The sequence below is a fragment of the Melopsittacus undulatus genome, chromosome Z (assembly GCF_012275295.1).
Source record: "Melopsittacus undulatus isolate bMelUnd1 chromosome Z, bMelUnd1.mat.Z, whole genome shotgun sequence".
NCBI classification, from domain to species: domain Eukaryota; kingdom Metazoa; phylum Chordata; class Aves; order Psittaciformes; family Psittaculidae; genus Melopsittacus; species Melopsittacus undulatus.
The window spans coordinates 89290720-89317346 of NC_047557.1; the positions used below are offsets into that span (position 1 = coordinate 89290720).

Consider the following 26627-nt stretch of genomic DNA (forward strand, 5'->3'; position numbering starts at 1 on the left):
TTTTGGTATATTGGACTCTTGATGAGCTGAATTTGCTGCAATTTATGTTCTCTAACTACAGCTCACAGAATTATGCATTATAGAACCACAGAATCATAGAATAGTTAGGGTTGGAAAGGACCTTAAGATCATCTAGTTCCAACCCCCCTGCCATGGGCAGAGACACCTCACACTAAACCATGTCATCCAAGGCCCTGTCCAACCTGGCCTTGAACACTGCCAGGGATGGAGCATTCACAGCTTCCCTGGGCAACCCATTCAAGTGCCTCACCACCCTTACAGTAAAGAACTTCTTCCTTATATCCAATCTAAACTTCCCCTGTTTAAGTTTTAACCCATTACCCCTTGTCCTATCACTACAGTCCCTAATAAAGAGTCCTTCCATAGCATCCTTACAGGCCCCCTTCAGATACTGGAAGGCTGCTATGAGGTCTCCACACAGCCTTCTCCAGGCTGAACAGCCCCAACTTTCTCAGCCTGTTCCCTGTTTATATACAGCTATGCCAGATGAGCTGAGGATTCCTTCTTGACAGCCTCAATTCTCTCATGCTTCAGTCATATTACTAAAGGAGTATTTTTTTCATGATTCTTTGTTGATGTTAGTAAAATGCCTGTAAAATATGGTTTCGGATTAACTGCGGTAGTAGTATTTTGATTTTTATTCGCATTTACACCCACATTTAAACAAGTTTAGCTCGTAGTTCTATTCGATACATTGATAACTTGATCTCTGTGAAACTCAATACAGATGTGATCTTGGCCTGGTTGTTTAAAGTTTACTATTGAGACGCTCAACTCTGGGCTTAACTGCAAAACCTCCATCAAAAGCTGCGTTAAGAACTTCATCCAGGCAGCTTGCCATAACAAAAGTCAAATCTTGCCGTATGTTCACTGCAATTTCTTCTAGATCCTTTTCATTTCTTTGAGGAATGATGATTCTCTTTAGTCCAGCTCGGTGTGCTGCCAGGACTTTGTCTTTAATTCCCCCCACCTAATGAGAAAAAAATACATATATGAAAACATCTATTACACTGATCTAAGGGGGTAATCATTGTAACAAATCACATGAGGAGTTAAACTTTAATGAAAGGTTCTCCCTCCTCCAGTCATTTAGGAAAAAAATTAAAAATGCTGCTGTAGTTTTTAGCTCATTATATGCTTAATGAGGGAAATATGTTAATGTGCTACTGTACCCTTTCTATAACAGTTGAAAATTAAAAATTAATCTGGTAATACAGGTACAAGAGCATCAATAGTGGAAGAATCACCACTTTTCAGGATTTCTTAAGAAACCCTGAAACCCACATTAGAACTGTTTTTATGATAAGGGCAGTATCAGGTTTAGGGGGAAAGTAGTCTTAAGGATGTGATGCTACAGGATTCAAGACAACATTTAGAAGGAAGGTAAATCTGATCTGATACTAAAAACTAAAACTACTGGTTTGAAAATTTGCCTTTGACATCATACTTTGAAAAAGCTTCACAGGAGCCATTCAACTGAACTATGTACAAGTAACAAAATCTAAGACAACTTCAAAAACACATTTGGAGATGGCTTCAAGAGTAACCTACATGCAGTAACTGCAAGAGCTTTAAGAAACAACTTTTCAGATTAAATTAGAGGTAGTTCTGTATTAACAGTTTAGAAAATTGCAGTTCTGGGACCCTCTTGAATTTTAAGATGTCCAGATTTCCTTTCTCACTAAACATTTTGCAGTGCTTTCCCCAAAAGCAGCATCAAGGGAAGCTTTAGCATTCAATGTAAGGCCGTAAGGAATGGTGTGGTACTGCAGCAGGCTGGCTTCCCCTCAGCCTGACAGCGCACCAAAAGAGACTGGATTCCTGCAAATGGCTATAACCAGATTTTATACCCAGAATAGGGAGAATTAATACAACTTGGCTCTTCTGAAATGATGCTTACAGGAAGAACAAGGCCTCTTAGTGTAATTTCTCCTGTCATGGCTACATCTGAACACACCAGCCGCCCGCTGAAGAGTGAGGCAAGACAGGTTACTATGGTAACGCCAGCAGATGGTCCATCTTTTGTGACAGCTCCAGCTGGGAAGTGCAGATGGATGTCAGTGTTGTCAAGGAGATCAAAACTTCCAGAAGCTTAAGGAAAAAAAATAATGGTTTGAATGTGAAAAATCTTAAACCATTTTGTTCCCAGTCTTTATTCTAAAAGTCCACCAGAGAATTACAAGTCTCAGCACTAATTTTTTAACAAACAGTAGACTGAAAAAACAACACTGTATCACAGAGGCCCTAGAAAAACAAACAAAAAGACAACTCAGTGTGCTTTCTACATCCAGATTCCCAGAGAAAACCATAACAAGTCAACCAATATGCTTTGTATTTGCATGAGTTGGGAAATTCTGAGTAGGGAGTAATGTAGAGATCAAGTAATTCCAACACAGAATTTTTAGGGGGTTTTATGTCCCCAACTCCAAATGTCAATTTTCAGACACCATCCCAAAGAACCAGCACTTCACAGAAACCCAGGATTAACCAATATTAGAAAGTAAGTCTCTTATTTACCTCTTTTTACCTTGCTGAGCCTGTAGGACAAGAGTGTAAACCAGAGAGGTAAATGTATATGCAGTTAATACCAGCAGCATTTCGTGCATCAATTCCATTTAGTTTTTTAACCTGTCTAAACTTCCGTAAGTCATGACAGATACTGGCCAATTACTGAATAGTCAGCAGATGATCCAACTAGACCCGTTTACAGAACTCTTGGGAGGATCAAGAGTTAAAAGTGCCTTGGCTGAAGTCCTACTGCACTGCAGCTCAACAGCTGCCACACAAACCCAACTAATTCTCAAGGTATGAAAGCTTAAGACTATGAAAACTGATATTTAGCATAAACTGTATCTTAAATTTTAGAGAAAAACTACAGACTTGTCTACCTAGCCAATGGATGCACACCATCTCCACAATGCACTGTCATTTCTTCCCAGCCTACCGTTGGTTAGCTGGTATCTCTTGGCATTGCTGCGCAGCCAGCTGATGGCAAGATGTGCTGACTCCTTCATCACGTCTCCGAGCTGACCAGTCAAAGTGAGCTGACCTTCTCCATCCATGCGACTGGCTTCTACAAACATGATCTCTCCTCCTAAGGGAGTCCAAGCCAAGCCTATGGCCACTCCTGGCTGATTTAAGCGTTCAGACACCTGAAGGAAAATAAAAGGGAAACAGTTTAGGGAACAGTTGTAACAAAACTCTCACAAAAACAATTTGATAGTTGCCTTCAAAACAACTGTACCCACTAAAGCACAAAAGGTAAATCCAAATATTCAGATTTTTTTTCTTATGCAGCAGTGTTTCTGCTAATGTGTAAACATCCATTATAGAATCAGAGCTGTAAGTGGCTGCTAGCTTAAGGCAATGGCAAACATCTGGGTATATCAAGTTTTTGAAACCTTCCCCACCCCCAAAAGTTCAATGAGAATCTTTCTTTTCAAACGACTTCAAGTATTCTGCCAATGTTTATATGACCTAGTCCATCTGCTAGAGGTCTGTTTGCTCTCTGTTACCTAATGAAAAAGCCAGTTTTGCTCGCAAACATTATCTATAAGCCTCCTTCAAGGTGGATACATTGCTAAAACTACCATCAGATAACACTGATTTTGCTCATTGCAAAAACAGTTCCAAAAAATGCAAACATGACTCTGCTAGAAATGAAAGAGGATGGGAAATTTGAGTCCCATTAGTAATTACAAGTAGTTGAGCAAGCTCTACCCACACCAGACTGATCTACTCATCTACAAGTCTGCCCAAGTACAGTTACTGACGAGAGTAATGGAGGGCTCCGAGTCCCACATTAAGGGGAAGGAAAGACAGGCAAGATGTTTTCCATACAAGTTCCAGGTCTTGATTTTTTTTTCCTCTGCCAGAGATTCTTTAAGAATATACAGAAAGTCATTTTGTTTTCTTGAGCTTCAAAATGCAGAAGCCCCACTGAAAAAAGCATACAGCTATTCAGCGTGTTCAGAGCTACAAAGTTAGATATTTATTACATGGCAAAAAAGAAACTGGATGAATTTTTACTGAGTGAGGCAGTGACAAGCAAAAGACAAATACTCCTTTGTAAAATAAAAGTATAGGCCCATTTTAAAATAATTTGGTCTCCTACTGAAATGCAAAATTAAAAGTTAGTTTGAGCCATTCCTCAAAAAGGGATGAATTCTTCAGTAAACTGTTTAGAGAATTTCAATGTTTAATTTCTTGGATACAAAACAAATCAAAGGAGCATCACAACAGAACCACAATAAAAGAATTCCAGTTCTGAACGCTGCATTTTCTTTTGTCCTTTCTAAGCACATTTAACAACATCACATTTTATACTATTGCAAATCCAGAGCAAGACATTTTTTCTCTCTACCATCAACTCATTCTGCACTGTGCAATTCACTGTGATCTTAGTGCTTTAATTTCGCTTCCTGCCCAGAGTTAGTAGAGAAGTCAGTTTTTAACCATCAGCCCAGCTGCTAGAGCAGACACATCTGTATAGAGGTCTGGACAGCCCTGTACCTTAGATTCAGAGGCAGAATGACTCATACAGCCCTGCTGTGAGCTGGCTGTGTAAGAAACACCTCCAGTTGTGAGCTCCAAAGACAGAAGTTACTAAGCATTTTAGTTCCCTACTAAAATGCTCTCTGGAAGCCCACTAGAAATGCTGATGCAAGTCCCCAGGTAGTACATGGGACTGAAGTTATATAAATCAAACAGCAGTATGGATTTGCTCTTACTAACATAATTTAGATGACTTTCTTTTCGTAGCATTTAAGAAAATGGCACATAATATTTAACTTCTATATCAAAATACCTCATCAAGGGTTTTAATTTTTGTTAACATGAGTTTCTGCATTCATTCCTACTAGTTATATTGACTTAGATTACCTTAGTAATCACTTACTAACTCATGTTAACAAAATTCATCTTGGTTACACTGAGATCCAACAACTGTGAGTCTTCTTGACACTTGAGACAACGATGTATTTTGGCAGCCTGTCACGGTTTCAAACATTTCAGGCTTAATGAACAACAGCAACTGTCCGTACACTCATCCCAAAGCAGCCATCAATGAGGTTTGCTGGTTTGAGGTTTTTTGGGTTTTAGCACTGGTTCTAACTGTGTATCAATTCCAAACAGTTACAGACTAATTCCACTGTTTGACAGCTCTGGGGCAGAAAACAGCAAACATGACTGAAGATCAAAAAACTAATGGCCCTAAAGACTCTTCAGTTATCTCACCTCAGTACAAATTCCTTCCTCTATCCTCAGACTATATAGACACCTCCTTCTATTTTCACAAGTAACTTGAGATCTGGTAAGAGAAACTAGGTGTAGTAAGTGCTAATCTCCTTTCAACCATCATTTTTGGTGCTAAGTGGCAGGATGAAAGGCCAGCAACTTCTCTTGCTGCACTGGTAGACACTGTACTGCCTGTACTGCAGCCTCTTCATCTAAATGGTAACTGATGTGTGTTGACAGGAATATGTCTAGAAAATGTCCTGGCAGTTTGGATAACTGTCCTCAGAAAAGAACCTTGGAAAAAGCCTGAACACACACACACACACACACACACACACTAACCCGGCACCTCTGAATGCATAATTTCTTCTCACAATAAGTCAGAGGAATTTAAATTAGAAAAAAACCCTTACTTACACTTTTTAAAGAGCTTCAGTTAAAAATACCATTAGAATGACTGGTCATGCCTGTTAGATGATGGGAAAAGAGCTACATATTGGTCTGTTGTTGAAACTTTGTGTAGAGGAAACCTACACTTTGGCTGTAATGTGGGAGAGAGGAAGGAGGAAAGGTAGGCTCCAGAGATGTTAGAAACCCCACACTTGTAACCTACGGTCACAATTCTTCTTCCATGTGATTTATTCCTACATTTCATAGAATCATAGAATACTTAGGGTTGGAAAGGACCTCAACATCATCTAGTTCCAACCCCCCTGCCATGGGCAGGGACACCTCACACTAAACCATATCACCCAAGGCTTCATCCAACCTGGCCTTGAACACTGCCAGGGATGGAGCATTCACTACCTCCCTGGGCAACCCATTCCAGTACCTCACCACCCTAACAGTAAAGAATTTCTTCCTTATATCCTATCTAAACTTCCCCCGTTTAAGTTTCAACCCATTACCCCTTGTCCTATCACTACAGTCCCTAATGAATAGTCCCTCCCCAGCATCCCTGTAGGCCCCCTTCAGATACTGGAAGGCTGCTATGAGGTCTCCACGCAGCCTTCTCTTCTCCAGGCGGAACAGACCCAACTTTCTCAGCCTGTCTTCATATGGGAGGTGCTCCAGTCCCCTGATCATCCTTGTGCCCCTCCTCTGGACTTGTTCTAACAGCACCATGTCCTTTTTATGTTGAGGACACCAGAACTGCACACAATACTCCAAGTGAGGTCTCATGAGAGCAGAGTAGAGGGGCAGGATCATCTCCTTCAACCTGCTGCTCACACTCCTTTTGATGCAGCCCAGGATACAGTTGGCTTTCTGGGCTGTGAGCACACACTGAAGCTGGCTCATGTTCATTTTCCCATTGACCAACACCCCCAAGTCCTTCTCCGCAGGACTACCATGAATTTCCTTTTTGCCCAACCTGTAGCTGTGCCTGGGATTGCTCCAACCCAGGTGTAGGACCTTGCACTTGGCATGGTTAAACTTCATGAGGTTGGCATCAGCCCACCTCACAAGTGTGTCAAGGTCCCGCTGGATGGCATTCCTTCCCTCTAGTGTATCAACTGAACCACACAGCTTGGTGTCATTGGCAAACTTGCTGAGGGCACACTCAATCCCACTGTCCATGTCAGCGACAAAAATGTTGAACAAGACCAGTCCCAACACCCATCCCTGAGGGACACGACTCGTTATTGTTCTCCAGGCAGACACTGAGCTGTTGACCACATCTCCTTGTGTGTACCCATCCAGCCAGTTCTTTATCCACCGAGTGGTCCACCCATCAAATTGATGTCTCTCCAATTTAGAGACAAGGATGTCATGTGGGACAGTGTCAAATGCTTTGCACAAGTCCAGGTAGATGACGTCAACTGCTTCACCCCTGTCCATCAGTTCCGTAGCCCCGTCATAGAAGGCCACCAAATTGGTCAGGCAGGATTTCCCCTTAGTGAAGCCATGCTGGCTGTCACCAAGCACCTTGCTCTTTTTCATGTGCCCTAGCATGCCTTCCAGGAGAATCTGCTCCCAGATTTTGCCAGGCACAGAGGTGAGACTGCCTGGTCTGTAATTCCCCGGGTCATCCATTTTCCCCTTCTTGAAAATGGGGGTTATATTTCCCTTTTTCCAGTCATCAGGAACTTCACCTGTCTGCCATGATTTTTCAAATGTGATGGCCAGTGGCTTTGCAACTTCATTCACCAGCTCCTTCAGGACCTGCGGATGGATTTCATCAGGTCCCATGGACTTGTGTACATTCAGCTTCTTAAGATGGTCTCGAACCAGATCCTCATGTACAGTGGGCCCAAGGTCTAGGTTTTCACAGTCCCTGCATCCGCTTTCCAAGACTCGGGTGCTGCGGTCAGAGCCTTTGCCAGTGAAGACCATGGCAAAGAAGCCATTCAGAACCGCAGCCTTCTCCAAGTCCTGTGTAGCCAGTTCTCCCAAAAGCTTCTGGAGGGGGCCTACATTGTCCTTAGTCTGTTTTTTTAGCTGCTACATACCTATACAATCCCTTCCTGTTATCTTTAACATCCCTTGCCAAGTTTAGCTCCAATTGGGCCTTAGCTTTCCTAACTTGGTCCCTAACTATCCTGACAACATCCCTGTATTCATCCCAGGCCACCTGTCCTTGCTTCCACTTTTTATAAGCCTCTTTTTTCCTGTGAATTTTTCTCAGCAGCTCCTTATCCATCCAAGGAGGTCTCCTGGCCCTCCTGCTGCACTTCCTTCTAGTCGGGATGCTTGTAGCAGGTGATCCTTGAATGTTAACCAAGAGTCTTGGGCCCCCATGCCCTCTAGGGCTATATCCCATGGAACCTTGCTAAGCAGGTTCCTGAAGAGCCCAAAGTCTGCTCTCTTGAAGTCCAGGGCAGTGAGCTTGCTGCACACTCTTCTCACTGTCCCGAGGACCTCAAATTCGACCATCTTGTGATCACTGCATCCAAGACTTCCCTGAAGAGTCACATTTCCAACGAGCCCTTCCCTGTTGGTGAGCACGAGGTCAAGCAGGGCACCTCTCCTCGTCAGCTCCTCTATTGCTTGCAGAAGGAAGTTGTCTTCCACACAATCAAGAAACCTCCTGGATTGCTTGTGCCGAGCCGTACCGTTGCCCCAACAGATGTCAGGGTTGTTGAAGTCCCCCATGAGAACAAGGGCCTGTGAGCGTGAGGCTTTTCTTATTTGTCTGTAGAGTTCTTCACCCACAAATTCCTCTCGCTCAGGCAGTCTGTAACAGATCCCCACAGTAATGTGTTCCATCACCGATTTCCCCTTAACCCTGACCACAAACTCTCTGTTAAATGATCACTTGTCCCCAGACAGAGTTCCATACTCTCCAGCCTATCCCTAACATAAAGGGCAACTCCCCCTCCCCTCCTACCGGGCCTGTCTTTTCTAAAAAGCCTGTAACCTTCCATTCCAACACTCCAGTCAAAGGAGCCATCCCACCGTATGTCTGTGATGCCTATTATATCATAGCCCTGTAGATGTGCCCACATCTCTAATTCCTCTTGTTTGGTCCCCACGCTATGGGTGTTTGTATAGAGGCATCTGATCCGAGCTCCAAATGAAGCCGGCTCATTGGCTGGAGCGGCTAGGATATCACTACATTGCTCCGAGTATTTATTATATGTGCTGGCAACTGATTGGGTGTGTTGGGATGCAATGATGCCCCCTTCCCCCAACACATCTAGTTTAAAGCATCCTTGACAAGTCTGGCAAGCCTCCTACGAAAACCACTCTTCCCTTTCTTTATCAGAGCAGTTCCACCAGCCCCCAGTAGGCCTGGCCTACAAATTTGGGCGCCATGTTCAAGATACCCAAACCCTTGACTATGACACCACCCTTTTAACCATTTATTAACCTGTCCAATCCTCCTTGCCTTTGGAAGGTCCTCCCCTGTGTCTTGGAGAATTGTCAACAAGACTATCTGAGCTCCAGAGCCCCTGACCACCTCTCCCAGAGCTCTGTAGTCCTTCTTTATACTCCTCAGGCTACTACTATCTATATCCCTAGCACCCACATGTATCACTAGAAGTGGGTAACAGTCAATGGGACTTACTAGAGCAGGCAGCCTCTCCGCAACATCCCTGATCCCTGCCCCAGGTAGGCAACACACCTCCCTTGAGACTGGGTCAGGCTGACAGATGAGCGCTTCTGTCTCTTTCAAGGCAGAGTCCCCTACTACTACAACTCCCTGCTTTTTCCTGGTGGTACCAGTAGAGATCTTCTGTACCAGTGCACCAGCCGGCTGTTTCTGGTGCAAGTGCATTTCCTCATCAGCCCCCTGCAGGACAGCAATGCAGCTCTGGGTGGGGACAGCAGATTTAGGAGGAAGCCCCTTGCTTTTTATTGCTCTCTTCCTCCTTTTGTTGTTTTCTTTTGTTACTAATTCCCAGCTTCCCAGGTTAACTGGCCTCCTTTTTTCCTCCATGAGTTAGAGGGGAAGCTTGAGGCCCCTGCGCTTTTTGAGCCACAAGCAAGCAGTCCTGCTTCCTCTCAGCTTCCCTGACATCTTGCAGCTTACTGACAGCATCCCATAGCTCAGCCACCTGCTGGAGGAGGACCTCCACCATTGAGCAGTGATCGCAGCCCTGCCCATTCTGCACCTTTCCCTCAGCAGACCAGTTCAGGCACTCTCCACACTCTGAGCTCTGCACTGCAGCCTCCCGTGTTACCGGCTCTGTCTGGGTGCCTACGTTGGCCACTGCCGGGGCAGCCAGGGCATTTGTTCTGTAAAGTAACACATAAGACTATTTATTGGTAATAAATGAATTAATCCTACAAATATGAGCTGAGTATTCTCTCCTGCCTTTCTGCTGTGAGACCTCTGCAGAAGATAGATACACAAGCAGAGCACTGAAAAGACTAATCACTAAGGTATTCTCTGAAGGACAACAGATCAATTAAGTCATGTCCATGTTTTCAGTTCTATTTGCTCACTCTCATCTAAGTACTGACATGCAGCTGCCTCCATTGTATCTTTATTTCAACTAATTATAAATGGCAACATGCAGGTCAAAGGTGAAGCTTTAAAGGCTAGAGAGACACACCACAGACTACAAGCCAGAATAAACACCACTGGCCAGGCTGGAATGCCTGTCATTGACACAGGAGCTTGAAAGACTCTTGGAGGCACTTGACAAAATTCAAAAGCATAAGGGGTTAGCTGGGAAAATTCATTAAAGCAGGAATTATGTGGCTGTCTGAGCAATTCACACTGAAAACTCATAAAGTGTATGGAAAAATATTTGCTTATTAATAAATACAGCAAATAGCACATGAAAATCAACCCTGAGCTGCTCACAAAATTGATGCTTTTGATTCATCTCTAGTTCTATTTCTGCACTATTTGCCTCCTAAATACAGAAACATTTAAAAAACCTTTGATAAACAGGTCAATAGTGTCAATCTTATTTCAGCTTATGCAGGCCAGCAGATCCATGAAATGCTCATATGCATATTCACAGCAACTGTGCATGCAAAAGACATTCTGTAGGAAAAGGACAAACCAGCAGAAATTATTTGCCAACACAGTCATGCTACCAAATTTAAATGAATAATCAACTCCAGAAAAGTTTTAAACTAAGCAGAACCTCTAAGGAAAGTCATGTATTAGCATATTTCTTGGTCTCCAATCTAATTTTTAATAAGTGTGATAAATTCATATTTATTTGAATTAATTCTATTCTTGACTGGGAACTGGGTGTACAACTGCAACTGACCAGTATTTTAGTACAAATTTACAAAATTCAATTTATTTTTAGCACCATTATGAAACTAATAAACACCATTTGTAGAAATCAGAGTACTGTCTTGAATATTAAGTTCAATTTACTACAATGGCTTTATGTGCACCTGCAATTCAAGCACTAAAAAGCCAAATGATCCTGCAGCGCTTTAGCTCGAAAGACCAGATGTCTGAAGTATGTAACATACTTCCAAATGAAAATTCAGATAGAATGTTATATCTCTGAAAAAAAACCCACATACTGTTTTACAGTAATTGTTTCTAAAAGTCAGGTAGTGGACAGGCTAGTAAAAATTACCATAGGAATATCACAAATGATCTGATGGCTACAGTCACCCCAAATCAAGCTGAAATATAGCCACACTATCAATTAAAATGGCCTTGAACTGCATTGTGTGATTTTATTACTGGGTATAGTTTCATATACATAAAATTATATACTGAATAAATACATATATATAAGTATATATATAGTTACAGTTATAATCATTGCTGGGTATATATATTACTAATGTCTTCTTCCAACGTGTCTCCTCATTTGTGTCTCTTCATTAAGAATCCCTACTGTGATAAAATCTTCATATCAGAAAACCCCTGTTCAGGTCTAAAAACTGACTTGTTCTGTAACAATCGTTCATATTCTCCTGCTTTCCCTGCATATCTTATACCCTTTTTGTCCTCCAGATCCCACTGAAGTCTGGTTCTCTCATCTAGGAGATAATTATCACACAAAAGTTCCTAAAAGTTTGAATTTTGTCTCTTTTGGAAGTTTTCCCTTAATTTCTATTTTCTCTATAACTTACTGGTTTACTGATCTTTTCTCTTGCATAAAGATGGAAAAATTTAGCTTTCCATTAGCAACTGGTTTCCTGTCCTAGTGTTCTATATACTACTTGCCGTTTATTAGTTCACCTGCACCTGAAGGGAATAACTGCAATGTACATGGTGAAAAAGAGAATCCCAAGACAACAAACTACTTTATTGGTGGCATTTTCATAGACTGTGTCAAAATACAGATGGGGGAAGAAAAAGTTCTGGAATATGCTCAGAGAGGCACAAAGGTAGTACTAGGAAGCTGGAGGTGCCTGGCTGATCATAAAACATTTTTAATAGCAAAGCATCACATTAATCTAAAGAATGTTTGAGAAATTCTGGTGAAAACAGAAGTGGTTTTAATACCCAAAACTGCTGACTGGCTTTAAGGAGATATGTGGGACAGTCCTTAACACAGCCGCTTCAGAGACAGGATTCCTGGGTTCTACTTTTGTTTTCTTTCACAAGACCACCAAACAGCCCCCAGACAAAAGCAAAGTTGTTATAAACTGAAAAAACACCACCACACTCTTCAGCCCCGCTGCAGGCATCTTTGCTAACAGAAAGTCATGCCATTGTGTTATTTACGTATCCTGGATTGAACGAAAATGAAAACTTCTTTAGGGTAAAATACACTTGCTAGAACACAAAGAGATACAGTGCTGTTACTAATACATTTTTTCAAAAGTTGGTATTGTCTAAACTTAGTCAATAGCAATAAGATAGACTACTAGTCAAACCAGACAGAAACAGCAGCCAAGCAGAAACAAACGAGGATGTTACCTCCATTTCATACATGGGTGGCCCCAGGATGTCTTTTAAAGCATGGAAATCAATTAAAATTGGCATTTCAGGTGGCAGAGCCAGGTCAGCCGTGTCACTGATGGATTCTGATTTTGCATCTTCTGTGACATGCTCTTTGCAATCTAAGAGAAGAAAATCTGATTTAAAATTTCTAGCAGTATTTCTTGACAGAGGAACTAAAAAAATTGTGAGAGAAAAATAAAATATTCAAAGAAATGCTCAGAAAATTCATTAAAGTGTGCTTAAACCATCTTTACAAAAATCTTGTCAAGCTAAAGATAGTCAATTATTAAACATGTTCTAACTGTTCAGCAAAGATAATGTTAAATCTAGAGCACGGACAGATGTGACTCACTTATAAACAAGGTCAAACAGTAAAATGCACTAAGTTCATTTTCGATTTTGCACTTTTCATCAGATTTGTGCATAAAAACCATATGTGTAGGAGATGATCATGTTTAATGTAATGTGTAATACAGAATATGGACCTCAATGTGGAAATGCTGATAGTTCAGTAACTACCATTATTTTTACATGTTTACAACAGTGCATCTGTGGTCTTCTGCAAGAACTCCAGTGCTTAACTCCCAATACTAGTAATTAAGATCTGACGAATTAAGTAGGAGTGGTTTGGCCAGATTTACCTACATTGCTTTGCCACACAGCTGCATTGCTTACAGCTAGCCTGCATTACATTCAGGAACACCATGTTTCACAGTGGCAAACACTACAGCTCTGGCCTCCCTGCTGCACACCCCAGTCCTTGCACACATGCTCTCAACACCAGCTGATGGGGTGAAGGAGAAGCTGCTACTTGTATATCACGCAGAAACCAGCTCCACTGGAAGCCTAACCCACCCGACCCCAGTGTGCTGCCTCCTTCTGGGCTGTCAGAGCCACTACTACAGAACAGAACAGCCTACCTTTATTGCTGCCTGTGCTGCAGATATTCTGACACACTTCTTTAATTCGATTTTTGTCTGTTATGATTATTATGGCTTTACTCAATCACAGAAATATAGAATAGTTTGGGTTGGAAGTGACCTTTAAAAATCACCTAGTCCAGCCAAAGGGACATCTTTCACTAGACCAGGCCTTTGCTTAATTCACGAAATCAACATTCCTTGTTTGCTCAGCAGCCAGCTGAGAACACAGAATATACAGCCCTTGCTCAGTGGTAAAACTTCAAATAATATTCATATAACAACTTTATCTATGGCTTTTGTCTCGAAATATTATATTTACACAGGGCTCTGCTCTTTCCTTTGTTGGATGAGACACTGGTAAGTTGTCCAGACCAATAACCACTTGCAGCAAAAAATACCTCAAAGATCAAATTATTAGGTATTTTCAGAAATCCCTACAGGTGTGAATCATACTTCATGAAGTTATATATATATATATATATATATGTATGCATGTGTATATATATATATATATATATTCACATAAGTATATTTTGCATCCAATATGGTCAAGCATCATCAAGAAGGGACCACATAATTAAAGCAATATTTATGAATTCAAAAGTGTGCTCCTTCATTCCTCCATTTATAGCATGATTGTATCTCTTACCTGTACAATTGTTTCCTTGCAGAATTTCCTTAAAATTTCTGTTTTCTCCACAAATGTGTTTTCTATACAAAAGTGAGCTATAACGGGGACCATATAAATATCAAAGCCTCAGGATTGTTTTAACCCAGACTACACAGCTGGTTGTTTGCATGAATAAGCTCAAGAACTTAAACATCATTTGTAGCAGGCCTACACTGCACATCTACTTAAGTGACTGTATAAAGAAGAAGAATGTAAACAGGGAGTTATTTCCCCACAGAATCTGATCCAGATGCAAAAGACTCATTACCATTTTCAAAATCCCAAAGCAATATTTTTGTGAAATACTTATCAGAGAAATGAAAAATACTGGAACAATCCAGATGTTTCTGAGGTTCTGTGGCAGTTTTGTGGCTGTGCCTCCTTGCCCTGAGGCTGCCATTAAAAAAGCATTGTACACACACATACAGTGAAAATACTTCTTCCCACCCCCAAGAAAACAGGACTAAGATACATTTAAAGAGATGGTTTACATTATGGAGGAATGTATACTGAGCTTCAAGACTTCTGCGCCATATTCATTTTACTTTCAACTAAGAAACTCTCATCCTTTGCATATTGATGCATGGCACGATAACTGAATCTAGTAATTTAACAATTGGAGAAAAACACAAATTGTTGATTTAATCTATTTAATATAACATTAATAGGTGTTTTGTGCTGCAAAAGTAATTCTAAGTACGTGAAGAATGAATGTCTGTTTCACAAGATACAACTATCCTTTTATTGATCATGATATATAAAGGCCTTTTTACAGTTAATTTTGCTGCAATGCAATTCTCATTAATGTCTTCACACAGTATCAAGGAAAACATTCTACGTCACTATTACCATAATAACACCAACTCAGCTTTCATTCAGGACCCAAATCTAACAGTAATTACCCAACAGCCACTAATCTTTCCATTGTACAGCTCATGGCTCCATGCACAAATCCCATTCCTTTACTGTAAACACTACTTTAGTCAGATGGCCCTCCTGTTGTTCCAGCATGTCTCTTTTTTTGTTGAATTACTATTTCTGTACATAATAAATTCAAATACATGAATGCTAGCAAGTCTAGGAAACATAACCAAACATGCTATTCTCACAACTCAGATAGCAATTTCAACACTATGGATCTTCAAAAACAGAGTAATTTGACAGGACAATTCTTATCTTAGAACAAAACGGAGTTTAAAACCAAGTGCTTTTGTTCTATACGAAGATTTCACCATCTAACAAACACTGTTTTCCATTTCTGCTTGCTCTTATTTCCCTAATTCTACGTATACAGCTGAAGGAGACAGACTTCTCTTAAACAAATGAGCAGGTAATTTTGAGGCCGCCTGTCCTATTAAAAGAATCAGAAACTCTTTGAGTTTATATAATCTAATTAATACACCCAATTTTATAAACTGGAACAATACGAAACTCCAGACTTTTTCTAAAAATATGAAAGTAAATTCTGACATTATCTAATTTTCTATAAAAGCATAGAGTGATGTTCCAAAATTCAATTACAGACAGCAACTTTTTGAAAGAAAAAACATTTTCATTCACAACCTTTATAGAATTGCTAACTACAAAGAGTCTATAAAGATACAAGTAATTAAGATTTCCATTAATGATGACAAATACATGTTCCCTACCTATCACAGATGAATAGACGTAAACCACAGCAGAAGTTAAATGACACACTCATCTAAAATAAGACAGTTAAATTCAAGTTTTCAGAAACAGAACTTCTGGTTAAGAACACAGCTCAATCATCATACATTTTGCATTAAGGTAGAGAAATAAGCTAGAGTCAAAGAAGTGCCCTTAACAGAGCTCCACACTGCACTGGAGGAACCACCTGCTGATCAACTATTGCTTTGCTGCTTCAACATAAGCAGCATGGTACTGAGTTGTTTAAACATTTAAAAACTGAGGGGGGGGGCAGAATAAACAAAAACTCCCAAACCACCATCACTCCCCAACAACAAACCAGCAAACACCCCTCCTGCCAAAAATTAACAAAAACTCCCACCCCCAAAAAAAACGCAGAAACAACAGCAACAAAAAAAGGCAATGTTTGTAAAATTTTAAAAGCAGAATCTGCAGCTGCTCAGCAAAGGTTACAGAAAGGTTCCTCAGGAATATGCCTTTGCAAGTTCCCAAAACGAATCAGTCTTGGATGTAAATACTGCATTTGCCGGAAAGTGGACTGCTAAGAAAAGATAATGGCTATGAACTATTATATATAATTCAAGATTTAATCTAAAAACGAATTCCATGGCACAAAGATTTAAGAATTTGAGACTGCTACTTTCTTCTAGAGATATAACGGAATTGAGTGGAATGAGTCTAAAACGTATTCAACATGTAACAATTTCTCAGCTCCTCATAAATCATACTGAAATGAATCACTAGCAATATACAAGTCTTAAAGGCAAAGATTTTTAGCCACACTTGCTGGCCAAGAGAGTAGAATATCATAGAAACCTAAATTTTTTTTTGCTAAATTGCTATGAAGAGGTGTAAGAAAGAACATAAGCATGAAAGAAGTAAGTTTCAAGTTTATGGGCAATCAGAGGGAAAATAGCATGTTTTTTCTCAGCTGACACAGTAGCAGATGCTCCAGCACATGACAGACAGAGCCAGATTCTTTTAGCCCCTCCAAACAAATAAACTCCACAAAAGCTACATTTAGATAGGACAGGATGGGATTGCCCACATTCAAACAGTCCACATTCAAACCCAGGGCTAATATGAAACTACATCTTAAAAGCAACTTTCCCTTGCTGAAGTAAATCTCAGGCACTACATACTTGGGAAGTGCATTTTTCCCCACAGGAACAGAAAATTTCTAATTTCACAAAATAATTATATTCCACCAATTCTCATCTATGATAACAACATGTACTTGAAGCACTTGATTTTGAGATTTTGGGGTTTTTCAGATAAATTAACATGGTAAAAAAAATAGTCTGTATATAAACCCAATTTTACATAACATTTATGTCTCTTTGGCCTAAACCAGAAACATCATTCCAAGTAATTTTTAGAAAGAGATACATATTACAGTCTGAAGAGCTGGTAAGCATACTAATGCCAGCACAGCTGAGCTCAAACTTGAGTGCCTACAGTCATACCACTGCAGGATTTATGCTGCTCAGGTTTCATATACTCATTTCCCAGTGCTGTGGGAGATCTCGTGCTGCTGGAAGTGCTGTTTTGGCTAGAATATTGAACAGGTCACTTTTTGCAGGAGCAGTGATGATAGCCCAGCTCTATGAAGGCTCTGAAACTACTAAAACCAAACAACCACTGCCACCTCCCCCAAGTCATGCATAACGTTTTGCAAATAAAATGTATCACGCTTGAGTTGAGTAAGGGAACATAAAGACTGCATGTTTCACTTCACATTGACCACACTGACCACTTCAATCAAACTTATATTTAAACTCACAACCAAGTATTTCATTCACAAAGAGCAAAACTGTATTGTATTAACAGGTTATTGAAGTATTTTTAAAGCCTTGGTTTCAACATAGATTGAATCTTCATATAATCACTTGTAGTTATTCAATATTACCCATCCTAAACCTCCTTTCAAGTCTGAATTAGGCAAATCACTTTTCAGAGTTTCAACTGTTGCATCATGACATGGTGCCCTACTGCACAGCTGCTGCATTGTATTCTCAAGGCAGTTGCACTAAAATAGGAAGCAGAGTTTCACACCTCTTTGTGACTCCTAGAATTTCTTCTAGTGTCAAAAACAAGATGAGTGTCTCATAAATCTCAGTGTTTCATTAAAATATCAGATAGTGTTACTGTACACAAGGATGACTCCCTGGAGAGGTCTGAAAAATTACTCCATTTGCTTTTGCTGAAGTTCACTGTACAAATTCAATGACTGATGCAAACTAACACTCCTCCACTTGCCAACTTCGTAATAAAGCTCAGGAGTCAAAGCAGCCAGAAAGGTAATATAAAGCTGCCAGTGTATTTCAATCATGCAGTTCTGGAAGGTGCTAAATGCAGTTTGACAGTGTATCTCCTAACATTAATTCTGCTGTGGCAGGTATCCTCCATTTTTAGAGCCTACAAATCAAACAATGTCAAAAGCCTGATATTTACAAAGCCTCAAAAACACATGCTCCACTTTGAGTTCATAACCTGTTCTAAACAATATAATGATGGAAAAGTTGTAGTTGTACCACCCAATGTCTTTCAACTTCTATTGCAAACCCACAAGACAGAAGGCACTCAGCTGAACAGACAAAACAGGCACCATGTTACTATCCTGATATGCTATGAATCATACATAAATTATGCTTTAGGAAGCTGGAATATACAAGGCAAGCCTAACTGCACTAACTGTAGAGTATCGATCCCACATCAGTAACTGACAAATGTGTAAAGCAAAAACAGATTATAGGTCTTTTTATGCAGAAAAAAAAATCAAGAAATAATTCTAAATGAAACTATTAAGAGACAACAACTCGATTACCAATTCTTCCAAAGTCGTTCATTATATGAAATAAAAATTCATCATCACTATGCACAACTGCATAAATGTCCACCAATCCAGGGGAAATAAAACCCCAAAGAAATAAATTTAGGTTACAAACCCCATTATTTGTATTGGCTCACAAGCACTTGCGGCTATTTCTGAGCTTTGTTTTAAATACTTTGTTGTTTCTAACAGACAGAATGAAAACTAAACAAAAATATTTTTAACAGTGTACTACTCTCATACACTCCCAACAACTGACATATTCACCTAAAAATACAGCAGGGTATAAAGCATACTACTAGTACAAAAGAAAACACATTTTGCACACTGTACCATTCTATTCATGTCTTCTTAATGCCAAACTTTTAACTATAGAGCCACCTGTCCCTTGGAGTCCTTTTTATTAATACAGCTTTTTCTAATGGAAAGTTTCAATTCCAGAAATACAAAGGCAACTCTTCACAGTTCATTTCTTCTGGGTTTACTCCAGATTGTGTGTCACCCAAAAAACTAGCATGTGCCCTCTTTTGAAGCATTTAGCTTTCTGTTTTCACTTTGCTTTGGTAAGTTCCAAGTCCAGTACTAATTTTAACAGAGTATCATTTTAATAGTGTAAATTCCTAAGTTGCAAGTACAGTGCTAATTTTAACACTGTAAATACCTCCCTCACTGGATTGAGTTGTCTAATACAGTTCTTTTTTGTTCTTTGCTTTAATAATAAAATGTTTCTTCTTATAGTATCAGGAGCTGTGCTCTGAAACTCTTCCTTTATTTTACCAGATGGGTTGAACAGCAAAATGACACTTATTTTTTATAAATTCAGCAATCATGTTAGACCTTTTAAGCCCACTTTAGACACAGACACCCTTCACTGCAAAGAAATACTTTAAAAACATGACTTGTTGAAATTACTATCAAAAAAGTGACAGTAGCAAAGACATCTGACACTGCTTGATGCTAGCAACCTGGCCACCACAGCCCAAAGGCTCAGCTCAGCATTCTGCTTCAAGAGCAAATTCAGGTATCACAGAAGAATTGGCAAACCGTGTTTGACTTCCCCACACAGGGGAGAGAAGGTTGACAAGATGTACATAATATATATGGAAAGCATTAATAAAAATGTCTTAAAAGCTCTTCCTTTTAAAACTTTTTAAACTGCAGTTATTCACACATGCACAGCCATAGTAGGAACTGACTTTCTTTAAGCCAAACATTCAGAGAAAGCTGAGCTGAATCCCCTTAAACAGGAACTGTTTTGTAGGCCAAATTCCATCTTCCAATATTACACTTTCATCAGGTGTTATCATGATCTCAGAAAACTCAACAAGGTAAAACGAGATTTAATTTTCAGAAAGGAAATACAGACTTAGGAGAAAAAAGGCATGGTAAAGCTGAATCTGTTAATAAACAGATTTCCAGAGAATAATTAAAGCTTTTGCTATGGGTAAAACTCTTCCTATACTAAGTAATACCCGTTTGTACAAGTATCAGTAATACTTCCTCCCCCAGGTCTTACTCTCAGAAAGGACAGCACCATTCAGATCTATGCATTGCCTTTATTTTAAAAGAACAGATGAGTCTCCTTATTTTTGTCTTTTGTACCAGTGCAGAACTATTCTAGCCATACATATGTGTGCTAGGTTCAGCAGTAGCAGTCATTTTTCTCCTTCTTAGTAGCTGGTGCAGTGCTGTGTTTTTGACTTTCAGCCTGCGAACAGCACTGATAACGCTGATGGTTTTAGTTGTTGCTCAGTAATGTTTAGTCTGACCAAGGACTTTCTGAGCTCTGGCAGGGAGGAGGAGAAGCCGGGAGGAAACAGAGACAGGACACCTGACCCAAATTAACCAAAGATGTATTCCGTACCACAGCACGTCATGCCCAGTATATAAACTGAGGACAGTTACCTGGAAGGGTTAGATTACTGCTCGGGTTGTTCTGGGTATCTGTTGGTGGGTGGTGAACAGTTGCATTCTCTTCCCTTGTTATTTCCTTTCTCATTATTATTGGTGGTAGCAGTGGTTTTGTGTTATACCTTAGTTACTGGACTGTTCTTATCTTAACCCATGGGAGTTACATTCTTTTGATTCTTCTCCCCATTCCTCTGGGAGTGGGCAAAGGAAGAAGGTGGGGAGTGAGTGAGCGGCTGCGTGGTTCTGAGTTACTGACTGGGCTTTAACCACAAGATGTTAAAGTTTTTTTCACACCAGCTAGGTTGCAGAATCGTTCACAACATCAAACCAATAGGGGTCTGTTCATATTTTAAGTTTGTGAGTACTCTGGAGCAAAAGTAAGCAGCCATTCTACATTTCCCGCTTTCTGGTGTCCTCTGAGACACTGTTGTTCTCCAACAGACTGTCAGTATTTCTTGTCAGAAGTATCAACCAGAGTCACTGCAGTCTTTCAAAAACAAACACACCAAACATCTGACACCCTGCTCACTAGATTTTATCGAGACTAAGGACTAGCCACATTTTAAAAGTTCTGTTTCAGGTTTGGATTCTGTCCTTTCACATTTATCATCACCTTGAACTGAGGGCTCCTGACAACACCTGGTGTTGCAGTGAACACCCTGAAACCTTCAACATAAAACAGCTGTGCACAGAAAGATCCTCCATCAGCAACTGGCTGGAATAAAAGCACAACAGTCTCTGCTCTGTATGCTATGTTTCACCAAACACAGTAGGGACGTTGGTTTTTATAAAAGAGAACACTAATTTGGGGATGAAAAGAGAGCAGTCACCAGCTGCATGCTGCACATGAACTGGATTATGGGCCTGATTTCTTCCCTCCTCCCTTCTATTTCAAGAATAGAAATAGGTCTACCTTTGTTGGCAAAGAAATTAGCTGAGTATCTGTAATGTCTAAGAATTCTATGTTTAGCTTTCATTCAGTCTGTTGGATGACTGGGAATGATAAATCACTACTGCCTGTATATGTGAGAAACCAGAACACACACACTGAAGTAATCAACACCTTTCTGATTTCAAAGCTCTTCAAGCAGACATTTAGAGTACAACAAAACAACCTGACTGATTTCTGAGCTGGTAGATCATGCATAGCACAGTTAAAGAACCGCTTTAAATACAATAACTAACGCCATGCTTAGTCTGTTATTAAAGAAAAAAAAGATATTCAAATATTTGTGAAAAAAAGCCTAGGAAGACAAAACCATACACAAATCATGACTGCATACCTAAGATATGAAACAGATCCATTGTACTTCCCAATTACCAACCTGGCAGGTTGAAATTACTCTACTTATATCCCAAGCCTTAATTTAGGACTACTTGAACCATGCTTAGTAAGAATGTCCCTCTAGTTGCAAACATTTTGAAAACAGAGCCCTTAAAGAAGCATAAAAAAGCAGAAAGGGTTGATAAATCAGCTTCTTAGTGACTGTGTTAGAAGTTTCTTTTTTAATAAAACATTCAAAAGATACCTACCTTCTTCACCCACTTCAACACGATCTGGCTTTGTTTCTTTGTGCTGTCCTTCTGCCACTTTCACTGCCACTGCTCTGCAAATAGCTCCCAGCTTCCGATCCAGAGAGCGGACTCCTGCCTCTCTAGTGTATCTAGCATAGAGACAGATGTTTTACTGGTGGATGTGCTTTGTAAGCACATTTGTAAGATGTTCTTTTAAACATAAACATGAATTCTTTTTAAAAAAAATGTATTAGAATAAAATGAGATGTGAAAGACAGTGAGACCTTGGGCTACTCAAGAAAACCAGGATACTCAGGATAAACAGGAAAAAATATCATGTGCAAAATAATTGTGATTTGCTGATAAAATCGTTAAAAAAATTTAAAGAAAGACAAACAATAGGAAGAAGACATGTCCAATGCTCATGCCATACATTAGTGAAATGCTAAACAATGCTCCAATAGCACTGAGTCCTTCTCAGATTTTTTTTCAGTTCTTTTAGTCTACAAATAAGAAAGAAACCCCAGACAATAACATTCACTAACTGCCAAAATGCTGTTCCTGGTCATAAAATGCTTAATTAATTGGAAATCAGGTAGTTTAAAGTCCAAACGATGTTCTGGTCAGTCTTTGCTCTCATGTCCAACAAAAAAGTAGCTCTAATTCATACAAATTATCTAAATAGTTTGTATTAATTCATATCTAAAAAAATACATATCTAAAAAAAATACAAACTATCTAAATAATTTGTATGAGTAATGTGTATGAATAGTTTCTACATAATTCCAATTTTCAGACAATTGTGGCCCATCAAGTCACAAGAAACAAAATAGTAACTTCAATACTTTCTATGAAAATGACGTAGAGCAAACTTCATTATTTAAAATAAAGACTGTGTGCTGCCAACACCACAGCGTCACACACTGAACACTACAGCAATACTAGCTTCAAGCACTATTTATTCCTAGTGCCTTGCAAATTGTGTCAACACAAGTGATTGTGAGCCATTCTTTGAGAGCCAGAACAAGGAATTCTCTAGAGAGGGAAGGATAACTCGGTTTAGGCAGCAGAGCCAGACAGACCTCAGGAACAGCAATTCTATAAATTACCAACTGTTGAACTTCTAAAGTTATTAAGGACAACGGATCTTATGAAATGTTTTGTGTTATCCCTTTGTAAGTGATTGCAATGAATGGGAACCTAGCTGAGAGTTCATTTCCTCTCATGAATGAGAACCGTAACAAATGACTTTGCTTGACACAGTGTATTCGGCAGCGTATATATGTTTGTGTTCATTGTGACTGTTTGTCACAAAGAGGCAGAAAAACATAGGTGTGCAGCTGTTCTATGACCTTCATACTTGGCCATACTGGGGCGCTTGGCCCACACTCTCAGAGTGGACAACAGTGAGATCATAAAAAACTGCATGATCCCACGAATAAATGATTAGAATCTGGCATACAGCCAGTTGTTTTGATAAGGGTATAATAGCGGTACCCTCGTCGCCAGAGAAGAAGCCTCACCTATGGGTGGACGAACTGCACTGGAACTTCCCCAGTTACCTGACACTTCTGGCATTGGCTTCCCAGCTGGAAGTGTGGGCCTGGATTATGATTCAGTGGTAACTGATGATGTATTTCTTCTTAATCTCTATTCTCTCTATACAGTCATGATCTAATCCATTGATAACTTTCTTTGGTACTTATATATCTCTATCTCTGATTTGTCTTACTGTACTTATTCACTATATATAAAGAGATGTATTTACCTAATTCACATTAGTGTGCTTGCTTTTAGTGTGCTTACTGGCTTTAGGATGCTTGTTTAATAGACTCCACATATTATACAGCTAGTGTGCAGTCACTTTGTGGCATAACATGTCTGTCAGCAGAACAATGATTTACTAGTTACAAGAAAAATATAAGATACTTAAACTTAAAGCAATGAACAACAGATTTACCTGGTAATTATGTCCAAAGTGGTTACCTGTGGAATCTGTATTTGCTGTGGAGTCAGGCCATGTTGCTCAAGCTGTTTAGGAATCAAGTGTCTATGTGCAATTTCAATTTTTTCTTCTTGTGTGTATCCTTCAAAGAAAAAGCCTATGCTTACTCATCTTTTTTGCTTATACACTACAATATAACAAAATTTCTTACCATTTATAATTGTACCTGTTTCAATTTAACAAAAAGACCTCAGCTATAGTTTAAAAAGCTGTTGGTATGATATTTCATGGTTCTTCATAACTTCATGTGAACACAAAGAGCAGGATTTTAGTGTTACAACAATCCCTTTCTTTGCTGTAATCTTAAAAAGATGCATTAGTCAATAGCCAGTTAAGAGTACTAACACATTAACTAGTAAAAATATTGTTATAGAATGTATCAAAGTATCTCCATACACCTACAACTGAACTTCCATCTCATGACAGAGGCCTAACAGAGGCATCCTGACTAGTCTCTTCTAATGATTCTGGCCAGCCTAGATTCCTGGCAGGCTTTCATTTCAGAAAAAAACATCCCAACATTATTTAGGACTTGCAACAGCCACTTTAATGAAAACACTGTATTGGTACCTGGAACTTGAATAACTTCCATTCTGTCCAGCAGAGCAGGCGGTATAGTAGCTGTGGTATTGGCTGTAGCTATAAAAAGGACTTGGGACAGATCAAAGGCTACATTTAAGTAGTGATCGGTGAAACTGTGATTTTGTTCTGGATCCAAGACCTTAACAAGAGTGAACAAAAATGATTTAGTTGCTGAATTAGAAGTAAATAACATATGCACATTTTATTGTATTTCTTTCAGATATGTCAAATCTGACTTTTACATTCATACGTATGTTACGAACATTACTAAAACCTGACTCTCAATATCCTGCCTCACTTTGATTATTCTGTAACAATATTCCATACCATATGCAAAAAAACCCTGTCATTTTCCCATTCATTCTTTTTACCCTTTTCTAAAGATGGCTGCAGCGTATCTCCAGTCACCTCCTGTACCCAACTCCACGGTCTTTCACAGCTGGTAGAGAGTGGCCTTTCAAGGACACTCAGCACCCTTGGAAAAGCAGTCCATGTAGTCCCATGGACTTGTATCAGCAGAATTCTCTCAAGAACTCCCTGACTCCAATCCTCATCTGCTGCTGTAGCTCTTCTTACTCTAAGCAACACCAGCTTGGAATCTAACCATGAAAACCAAGGGGAAGAATATCTTTATCTGCTGCCACAAAATCAGTCCTTCAGCTTTGTTCAGCCTTTTACTAGTAATTCAGTACTAGGAGCTATTCTTATTGCTCATGACACTGCATGAAAGCCTTGACTCTAGGTGAGTCCTGGCTTTTTACTAACACCATCTCTGCATTTTTGTTTTTTCTCCAAATGAAAATGGAGACAATGTTAAACAAGGACTGGAGTATAACAGAGAATAACAGAATATACCAGTCAGTCTGACCAACCTCAAAAACTTACTCCACAAGTAGAACTATGGCTTAAGTAATAGCATTGTCCTCCTCTTGCTTTTAGTACTACTTTTGTATGCTAAGGCAACACCGGCATGTATTTAAGCTCTTACTTGAATAAGCTGATTTTCTGCATTAGGTGACAACCATATACGTTCATCACAGATGCTCTCCTGTAGGTCCTTCAACAGTGCTGAAAATTGGAAGTTCATATAGCAATCTACATTTGGCTTCTATATTACCACTTATAAACCACCTTCATTCCACCCCCTTAAAGTACTGTCACACTTTTCCTTCCCAAATGACAAATTATCAATGCTACACTGACATGAATAGTTCTCATGTTACAAATAATGGGACCTATGCATCTCCTGAGAAATAATACACTACTGTCAAAATAATTTATCTGCCTATACCCAAATGAATGCACCCCTTGTCTTAAGCAACTTGAATTACAGCCAACAACAGTGCTGATAATCTAAAAAATGGAATCTGAGCACTTAGCTGGTTATGGAGAAACTATCCTGAATTTTCATTACTCTCAAAACCTGCTCAGTCTTTGAAAAGTTAAAAATCTTTAGAATACAAATGTTTTCTACTCACAAAAAAAATAGTAAAAGGGTTATTTTTATAGAATGCCAAAAACACAGCAGAACTTCTTTTAAAACAGAACAATTTCTGATTTTATTTGAAAGTACTGCACAGATTCAATACTCGAAAGTGTATTTCAACTGTAATAAAATACAAGTTATATGTTCCCCTTCATAGTGAAATCTTAAACCAAATTGAAGCATATGCCTAAATTCTAAAACTAAGGTTGGAACTCAGTGAATGCTACTGTTCATTAGCTATAAGTTATTCAAAAGCTTCTTATGCTCTTCAGCAAGCAGATGGTATCATTTACTCCCTTCTTTACTGATGAAGGCAAAGAACTTGAAGTATTCTGACTAGCCAAGTACACTGGCGCATAACTGAGAGTTACAGATGTCTCTTACCTCAACTAGTCCCACTGTCTAGCCCTAAAATGCAGGACACAACAGGCAGTGTATCTAACCACAGCATCTACAAACT

At 39.5% G+C, this 26627-nt stretch overlaps 1 protein-coding gene across 1 annotated transcript in view; it reads right to left on the reverse strand.

Moving 5' to 3' along the window:
* Window positions 1–644: 644 nt before the first annotated feature.
* The window catches only part of LONP2 (lon peptidase 2, peroxisomal), a 46545-nt gene continuing 20562 nt past the window's right edge, over window positions 645–26627 (reverse strand). The window contains exons 9-15 of the mRNA XM_005152205.2: window positions 24670–24820; window positions 24055–24181; window positions 22113–22243; window positions 12551–12693; window positions 2966–3173; window positions 1922–2112; window positions 645–991 (exon numbers count right to left, since the gene is read on the reverse strand). Coding sequence (XP_005152262.1) covers window positions 770–991; window positions 1922–2112; window positions 2966–3173; window positions 12551–12693; window positions 22113–22243; window positions 24055–24181; window positions 24670–24820 — 1173 coding nt within the window. The 3' untranslated portion in view covers window positions 645–769. The remainder of the gene's footprint in view (window positions 992–1921; window positions 2113–2965; window positions 3174–12550; window positions 12694–22112; window positions 22244–24054; window positions 24182–24669; window positions 24821–26627) is intronic.